At 48.4% G+C, this 9,762-nt stretch overlaps 1 protein-coding gene across 1 annotated transcript; it reads left to right on the top strand.

Moving 5' to 3' along the window:
* Window positions 1–1,905: 1,905 nt before the first annotated feature.
* Sgf29 (SAGA-associated factor 29) lies at window positions 1,906–3,563 on the top strand. The gene is made up of 2 exons (XM_076820882.1): window positions 1,906–2,061; window positions 2,499–3,563. Exon 2 carries the CDS (start codon window positions 2,592–2,594, stop codon window positions 3,471–3,473), a length of 882 nt encoding a protein of 293 aa, XP_076676997.1. The 5' UTR covers window positions 1,906–2,061; window positions 2,499–2,591; the 3' UTR covers window positions 3,474–3,563.
* The last annotated feature ends 6,199 nt before the right edge of the window (window positions 3,564–9,762 follow it).

Genomic DNA, 9,762 nt, shown 5'->3' on the forward strand with positions numbered 1-9,762 from the left:
TGTCTAATTATCATGTACACGGCCGAACCAACGGCATTACAACCAGGGAGGGGAACTATGAATCATATTACGAGACAAATGAATTTCTCAGTATTATATGCAAACCAGCGGGTACAGGGAACGCGTGTTATCAACGAGATTTTGCAACCGAAAAGTACGCCGGCGTCGGGTGCCGCGGTAGTCAATAATTACCCTGCCATCGCGCGGTAATAAATCAATGCTTAGAAATGAAATGACAGGGACGATGGCCGTTGATAATACACGTGTATGTACGAATGTACGCTAATTGCACGTGCCACGGGGAGATATGTTATATACGAGCGGGCTCGCGAGATTAGACGAGTCCTACCGTGGTACATCCTGTGGATTTCAGACGTCGACTATCCGTCTTGCGCAACGTGTACGGGTGTTGCAATAAACATTGTAACGCTAGTGCTGCAAAATATGATGACAATAACCGCGCAAATCTACATTCGAGGAGGCCCCAGCTGTATTGAACGTTCATGGATCATTACGACCCTTAGATAGGGGTAAACCCTTTAGCGCCCAGACGTAAAAAAAATTGTCCGGGTAATTTCCAGAACTTATTTACTACGTATTGAATTTTTATATGAACAAATGATGTGGCGTACATGTCGCTAAAGGATTAAAGCGTGCGATAAAATAGTATCTATTAGATATTAATAGAGGCCGGCGAGAATCTCACGGGAATATCGGTAGTTTGCCGAAACAACGAAACCCTCTCGCCTACGCTCGCGCGATCCTGCGCTGATCGGGGGCCTCGACCGGCGCGCATTGTTCGCTTGGGAACAGGTTGAATCGCCAGCGATTTCAGACTCGCACGAGAGCCACGTACGCGCCGGTGGCACGCGTGACACGCATCTCATTGCGAATAGGTCACGGAGTTCGTTGGAACCCCGGCCGCTTCGCGCTTTATGTACGTTTATGGTGCGCGCACGACGGAACGCAGAGCTGGAGGATGCCTCGCCGCGTCGCGTCCATGGGATTTTCTGCCTCTCGAACGGCGAAAGCCGGGTCGCGTTACGGCGCTCCTCGTCGCTATCGGTGCCTGGCTGTTAGCGGGATGATGCACGGCACCTCTCTGATGTACGATCGGACTGGAGGTGAGGCGGTACATCATCTGGCACCTAACAAGAACGATAGAGAGCTTTTCCGCGCGCGCTGATTTATGAGAGTCGCCGCGGCCACGGGTGTCCGCGCCGTGTAATTTACCAACGAATTGATTATTCTTCGCGCCCCGGCTATCGGCTATCTCTCGATCGCGCTGGATTATAGCGATCCTCGCGTTCCAAACCGCTCGGTCCAACCGCACATTTCGTTTATCCCTTTTGCATGCAACGGTGTCCTTTGTGAATTTCAGGTGTACGGAGAATTTTATCGTGGAATACTGCTTCTTTCAGACGATTAATCGCGTGGAATTTCGCGGGGGGTTGTTAATCCTGCAATATTCCGCATCCTGTTAAAGAATTGTCGAGTTTTATTACGGCGGTAAACCGTAAGGTATTTGTTTCATTTCCTCGAAATTGGGATACGACAGCTGAGGAATCTCTGTGGATATCGCACAAAGGTAAACTGATCTCAGGAATCACAGTTGCAACGTTATCTTGTTTTTCATTTAAATTCCATTCTTTGTGTAGCATGAAAATGCAATACTGATCACCAGTTTCATGAATTATTTTCAAATCTTGTTCTTTCGGTGGTGTTCTCTATGTGCAAAGTTTCATAATGGTGTTTCCATTGTTCGTTCAGCTCGTTAATGCAAGTATTAATGATAAAGGGCTATGCATTGCGGTGGACAAAACTATCGCTGCGAAGTTAGTTGAGCCTCTTGCCGGCAGATGGCAGCACTACCTTGAGTCGCCGTGGGTTATATGGCAGGCGGGAATGGTGGGGGGAAACAGTATGGCGCAGAATCGCATGCACAGTCGATTGTACGACGTCGAGATGGTTTAGTGCATCCTGTAACTTCGTGTTAGAAAGGCGAGCATTCCGCGGAACGTGTGGAAGGATTGGACGCCGATATTCCTTGCGCAGAATGAGGTACGTCTCGATTTTTATACACTTTAGATGCGCTATTTGCGAGCATGCTTCTATCGATCCACGAACTTCGTTGTGTAAATGGCTTTCTACCGCGTAGCCACAAAGGGAGCCGTGTGTTTCATTGTTTTTCTTTGTAGTTACGTGTAAATATTGTGCCTCTATAAAACGGAAATAATATGAACGAGTGTAACTATAAGTCCCAAATTTAACATACTACAATAGATTCTTGAAATCAAAAATCGCGGTGACATATAGTGGTGGCGCGCACAGTGTATCGGCTTGCGACTCTAGAGGTCGCATGTTCAAACCCTGTGGCGCGGGAACTTTTCGATTTCATTTTTTTCGTTATTTAAACATTTTTCGTAACATTACGAATGCCAATTTGGTTATGTAGGACTGTTTAAATAATTGTAGGGATTTAAATTTAAATTTCACAGAACGTGATCCTCTAGACGTAGACACGAAGAGGACACTTAGAAACAGCGTTGCATGCGTGTCCACCTGATTCAGCATAGATTGAAATTCACGAGATGCCATTCACAGCGGATGCAGCAGCCAGCCAGATCCAGGAGCGGCTGAAGAATCTGTACCACCTGGTGCACGAGGTCGAGACGCAACGAGTACGATCGGAGCACAATCTAAACAACATTATAAAGACGTACGAGAAGGTGACGCCGGAGGATAAGGTGTCCCCTTACTATCAGCAGAAGCTGAAGAACCTTTACAGCGCGGCGGTGGGTGACGCACAGCAGGAGGAGGAGATCTTGCGAAAGGCATTGGGGAAAATCAACGAGATCCGCGCCATCAGGAACGAGCGGCGTATACAGGCTCGTAATGCAGGCAACAAGGAAACGATCAGACGCGGTGCTCTGATGAAGATGCTGCTGAGCACCGCGCAGACCCTCCCCCTGTACGTGGGCAAAACACCTGGAGCTAAACCGCCACCTCTGTGTGGAGCTATCCCGGCGGAACCAACCTACATCGCCAAGATGGGAGATATGGTCGCTGCCCTGGTAAAGGGCTCCGAAGAGGAAGAAAACTGGATTCTCGCGGAGGTGGTCCAGTTTAACCCTGCCACGAACAAGTACGAGGTGGACGACATCGACGAGGAGCAGAAGGACAGGCACACCTTGTCCAGGCGGCGAGTGGTACCGCTACCATTGATGAGGGCCAACCCAGAGACCGATCCTCACGCTCTCTTCCCAAAAGGCTCCATCGTGATGGCGCTGTACCCTCAAACGACCTGCTTCTACAAGGCAGTGGTGAATCAGCTGCCCACCACGGCCACAGAGGAATACGAAGTCCTCTTCGAAGACGCGACCTACGCGGATGGCTACTCGCCCCCGCTCAACGTCGCTCAACGTTACGTGATCTCCATTAAGGAGAGCAAAAAGAACAAGAGCCAGTGTTGATGGGCTCGCTGCCAATATTACTACCTCGCGCACGTTACCGTTAGTACCTTTCTGTTTTTGTACTGGAATAAAGTTCATAATTTTCAAGTATCGTTGTGGCTCGAATTTATCCCTTTCCCTGATCCCCAATAAAGGAATGAGAAAAAAACACCTTCTTCTTTCTAACCTACTTATTCAGCAAAAAGTCCGCATATACTGCTTTTATCTGAAACAAGGGTTTCTTACCTGAGATCTAAATCTTCTGATAAGTAGACCTCTAAGAATAGCGCGACGCTTGTCTTACAAACACTGGATATCAAGCTTGCCTCAATTTTGACGTCAGAAACGCTAACTCTTCCTAAGTGGTATTTTTATCGAAAACACACGGTTTGTCGTTATAAGTCGCATCCCCGGCAACGGCCTCGATGGAAAATAAGCACGTATCGAGAGTTAAGGTCCTATTTCCGCGACGATGCCCCTCGTCGGGGGTAATTGGCGTGGATTATACGACGATAATGCCGGCATCCTTGTACACGCGGGTGGACCTTAACCTGGACTCGTCTGACCTTTCGTGGAATCGGTTCTCCGTGACTGTCCGACCGGGCAATTTCTTCCTGTACGGAATAAATCTTCCCCTTCGCGCTGGCAGGACGAAGCCAGGCAGTGGGGGATGGGGAGCTGAAAGGCGAGCCGCCGGGCGAAAAAGAGACGCGGAACGAAAGAGAGTGCCGTGCAATAATTGATTCCATAATCGGTGGCTGCCGCCAGACATCAAAGCGGCTATGGTGCCCGGTTCCAACCCCCAGCAGACAGGCTGGCCAATCTTCATTCATTATTTAGCTTAACCAGCCCCGTTCGGAGTATCATAAAAAAGTGGACCTCCGATTTCGCCGCGTCGACACGTATTCCGTCAAGGAAGCCTTCTCGAAATTATCCAAATTGCTTCGACAATTCATTCTTGGCGGAGTTTAGAAACTTTAAACCACCTGGTGTGAGTACAACAGAGCGTCCGAGGCCTGTAGAGTTCGAACTGAAGATTCGATACTTGGCATCCCTCAGCGAACGAAACTCTATTTGCTCAAGGCAGACAGTAAATTTAACAAAATTGATTCAAGCGTTGATTAATGAAAACGATTTTCATGCGTACACACACACCCTTCTACAGACACGCGTTTAAGCTTCCAGTACGGTGGAAGTCGACGTAGCCGAACCTTCACGGACTCAAACTGGAACAGGGAGCCTAATACAAGTGGATTCAAGGCATGCGAGCGACCGGAAGCCAAGGCGAACTTGCGCCCGGGCACGCGAGCCCTTCCACCCCTGATTCGGACGACCTCTCCTCGCCCCTATCCACCGTTCCCACTCGATTCTGCTCGTTCCCTTCGTTCATTCGTTCCACGTTCTCAGTTATCTGGGTAATACCTCTCCTGGACGGCTTCGCTACGCCCTTCTTTCTTCCATACTCTCTTATTCCATCCTCTTTATCCTCAGGCTCTGTCTTCCTTACACCCCTCTTCGCTACGTGCGCCGAACGGACCAGGTTCGCTTAAACCTTCGGTAATGGGGTGCGGTATTTTTCTTCGGGGCTGGTAATTACGGCCCAGTGCTCTCGCGAGCATATTTTATTTCGTTTCAAATCGATCGATCGGGACTCTGGTGCCTGTCGCTGCTGGGGAGCACTGGTAGTGTCTGCCTGATTTTCTGCAGCATTTTCGATGACCATTAGTCTTCCTTTCTGTAAATTGGTGGCCAGCTGCACCGAGGAAGTATCGCTCTCGCAGCCCCCTGTGTCCTTATTATGACAAATTCGTTTAAAAATTGAAGGAACTCCAAGCTTGCGATTAGAAACGATAACTCTTGTGTTCAATCATCTATCACTAAATAAAATGCCTTAGAAAGTCTTTAGAACATCGAATATATTCGACACCTTTCAGCCTCGAGTATTCGCAAAGTATGTTTTAACAAATTCTTACCGATCGCATCCTAACGGAATTACATTCAACTCTGGTGCAATAGTAATTTCTAGCTTCAAACCAGCGCGGTCTGTATCGTTTTTAACCCAGCAGAAGGACTCCCCCTTTTGGAAAATAAAGCGGAAGCTCGTCGCAAAATCGCCGGTAGCTCCATATCGAGGAGGAAATCGGAAACCAATGTGCCTCCGCGGCAGCGAGAAAAGGAAACGCGAAAAAGAGATTACCCGCACGGCGGACCCGTGCGTCGGACAGCCCGTAGATTTTCATTTTTTAATTAATACGCTGCGCACAATGGTGTAGGCACAAGGGAGAAAGGTCGATAAGGCCAGCTAACGAGCTGCCAACGTCTAATCCAACTTCGCCTCGAAAACTGTCGGAACTCTTGCAGGACGTGTAATGAGTTCTGGCCGGTCGACCAAGAAAAATCTCGATATTAATAGCTTTTGCCTTTGAGTCGACGGAAAACGTGGACGACCGGATGAAACACTGGCCCCGTCGCTGAACGCGGCCGTTGAAATGCCGTTGTTCCTGTCTCCAAGTTAGCTCTGCTCCCAAGTTTAGTCGCGTATTAAGCTATTTCTCTGACGAGATTTGAAAGCATTCATTAGAATCTAATTGAAATATCTCGATCCTATCTGTAAGATGAGGTCGCGCACGAATTCAGATGTTTCTACAGTGAGACCTACCTCGACGCGGTTGTCTAACGATATTATACTTCGCCTATTCAACTCGTTAGAATTTTTCCTTTGATACCACGTCGCGGGGAATGAATTAGCTGCAACGAGGACGTAATAAAGCGAGTTCAAAGTTACTAATTCAGTTGGTTTTGCGCCCGCGTAATAGAACGTCGCGCTTCCCCCTAGAATCTAGGGTAATTGAATGCAACGTCATAACGATCTGTCAGCCGTTCCGGACTGTCAACGTCAGGTCGTGGCGTTCGTTCTTTCGCGGAATCGTTCGTTGCTTTCGACACGGGCGATTTGTTATGTTTTTCCGCTAGCATTAGCCGAGGGGACCAGTCGCATTAGGCGAAACGATTTTCTCTATCACGCGTTTCGGAGGGGCATTTGTCTTTCGTGGCACGCGGAATTCAGGATTTTGATAAACGGGATCGTCAGCCCTCTCGATCCGGCGAGCGTTGCGGGGCAGAGGGGGGGGGGGCCGAATAATTCATAGGCGGGCGGTTTCCCGTTAATTAATTGCGTTTGCCAATGAAGGCGGGGCAGTTTAAAACTTCCTTCATAATTCAGACCCCATAATCGGTTATCGCGATCGTTATCTCGCGACACAACGCGTTCGTCCCGGAAATTAGCGTACGCTTTTACGACTTTCCGCCGAAGGAATTTTAATTTCGCCGTGGCCGACGACGCCGTCACGCGCCACGCTTCCTCTTCTGTTGTCGTTGAAATTTAACGCGGATCGATAAAGATTTCCCATAAAAAAGGGTATGCCAAGATCGCGGAGTAAAATTTGCTGCTTCCCCATGGAAGTTAGAAATAAATAGCAATTCATGGGGTGTAATTTCAAGTTAACAAACTTCTCGTGTTTCAATTCACGAGTTTAAATTCGCAAGCCACGGAGGTCGTCGCAGAGACCGATGGCCTTTCGAGAAGTTACTTATTTCTGGACCATGTTCCAGGTCTCAGTGGGTCAGTGGATACGTCCGGCTCGGCGATGATTAATTTTGAGCTCCCATCAGGGATATTAGTTTTTAATGCACGACCGTTGTCGTGGGAATTATAATAATTAATTCAGAGCCCCGTGGACCAACTGGCTATACGGCCGATTCCAGCTCCCAACTGAGTCGTCTGTCGTTATATTCTGATTCCACTTGCGAGAAGTTATAATACTACGCGCACACGCTTTCACGCAAATGCATCCTTGTTCCAGGCGTTGAAGATGTCTAATATAACAATGATTTCTTTATTTGATTGGGTGCAAAGTGAAATATAAAAGTGATCACTGAGAAAAATTGTGCAAATACGAAGATCGCCTTCTAATTTTATTATAATGCGAATCCTCTAATTTGTATATTAATTTCGAATGTTTCCAAGTACAAGTACCTAAGTTTTACAAATGTCTAACAGCGACCCAATTATGCCGTCAAAACTCTCATTTACTTCCTTCTGCATATGTATTTTAATTTAGCAACGTGGAACTTCGTGAAATCATAATATAACGACTGCCTACTACCTCGCCGACAGAAATATAGGGAAAAATGAACATGACACGTACAAAACTCATGAGCTCCACACCGTTAGGAATCACACCTGCCCGTATGCGAGTCGAGTTTCTCGAGAAGAACTGAGTTTCTGGAAACTTGAGGCACGCAATTCCACAAGCAATTCGCTTTCTCATCAAATGAAACAAACGATTCTAGCGGTGCACTGAAGTAAACAGAGAAGTTTGTCTTCCCTAGGACCACTTTGCCGACTGCGTAAACACGACATTATTCTATTATTAAGAAGCCATGAAGGTACACTTTCTACATTGGCAACGTCAAGTGGAATACTTCATACATGGTCATACACGAAAGCAGTTCACTCCGACTCCTCCAGGTATGTATACCTATCTGGTAAATCTCTGTTACGTATGTCGAAGAATTTAGTAAGACTGAAACTGGAGCGACGAACAGCGAAGAGGTAAGTTCATCAAGATGAATTCTGAACCACGAAGACATCTTTGTAAGCGTCACGAAGTCCACTGTAAGAGATCAAGCACCTTCCTCGAATGCACACGCACCTATACCTACCTATGTGCAAGAGTATCAAGTGTTTTACGCGTATTCCTCTCTGAAGCGCAGTGAAATACTATCACTCAACTCAAGGGGATGATAGCGATCGATCACCCAGCAAAAAGCAAGCAAAGAATTAGCATGAATCTCCCGAGAGATCCCGACGCTTAATTTTACTGGAACATAGGAGCGAAACGGTGAGTGCCCGCCCATACCGCGGCTTGAAAAACCGTCGAGGCTCGCGGGCGTAATTTTTCCCGCGACGCGGGCCGAAAGTTCCGTCGATACGCGCGATAGCTCGTAACCCTTAGGACGATAGCGGCGATCGTGCGTCATCCGGTTAATCCTTTACGCGCCGTAGAAGCGTGATTGTCAATATTTCAAGGTTGGAGGATACCAAGGCGAGAAAAACGAGTCTGGCCACGAAGAGCGATGAGCCCTGCGAGCGATCGGGCAGGATCGATCGCCAGCTGGGTGATCGCGCCCGCGATCGACTTGTAGTCTCGCGGGGCTCGTCCGAAGCCTAGCCGCGCGGGTTAACCGGTGAACCCGGCCTAATTGAATTTCGCGTACGAGCACCGCGACGATTCGTCATTCCTGCGTCCAATTTGCCGCGAGTCGTGCCACTCTCTTTCGAGCGTTCGACTCGCCCTGCCGCTGAGTCTTTCATCTTCGTCCACGAGCTGTCAGGGCGCGTCCGCGCGGCTAGACGTTCGGAACTTTATCGGAATGGACTCACCGGTTGGTGCTTCTAGCTTGAATTTCAATTGGGAAATGACACTCACCTGAAACAGAAAGAAAACGTCGGTGGTTAGGATCTGTGTGAACGCCTCGTCTCCGTTAACGTCAAGCTGTACTTGGTCTTAATTATTCATACATTACACTGAGATCTCAGGGGTAGTTGTCGTGGCAAGGGTCGCGGGGAAACATTCTCATTGAGATACCTGATGGTTACACGAGTCGAATTCTTACAATGTCAGTGATTCGATCGATCGCAGTAGTATAGATCAACGACTAGTTCCACTGAAGGCGACGATTATGAATTTCATCACCCACCTTCCGCAGCTTCTTCGTTCCGAAATTAAACGCATAGGGTAATTCGGCGGAAATATTTGTCCACCTTCCTCTGGCCCGCGGAAGCGAAAACATTTGGCGAACTCGACGACTCGGGCAGAATTGAGTGGTTGATTATGAAATTAACGCGAGACAGTTTCCGCCCTCGACGTCGCGCAACGGCGGCTGGCAGGGGATGGGTAAACAAACGGTTTCGCAGCCGCTCGGCGTTTACCTTCGCGGGATCCGCGGAATGGAGGTATCGATTTCAAGCTAAACTGCTCGCAGAAGCGATATACAAACACCTGACATTCCGCGTAAACTGTAATCGAGCCGGGGGTAAGAAACGCGGCATCATCGCCAGCGAGCCCGTTGTTTCTCCTCGCGTCGAGGCGAAGGAAATAAGGGAAGGACAGGCTTCCTTCTACCAAAGGCAGCTGCTTAGGTTCTCACATAGATTAACCCAGGTAGTTTCTGTTCCGCTTCGCCTAGGAGACGGAGCTCCGGGCTGCCAGGAAGTCGCTCGCAAACTCGATGGCAAATTGTCGAG

The sequence above is a fragment of the Andrena cerasifolii genome, chromosome 9 (assembly GCF_050908995.1).
Source record: "Andrena cerasifolii isolate SP2316 chromosome 9, iyAndCera1_principal, whole genome shotgun sequence".
NCBI lineage: Eukaryota > Metazoa > Arthropoda > Insecta > Hymenoptera > Andrenidae > Andrena > Andrena cerasifolii.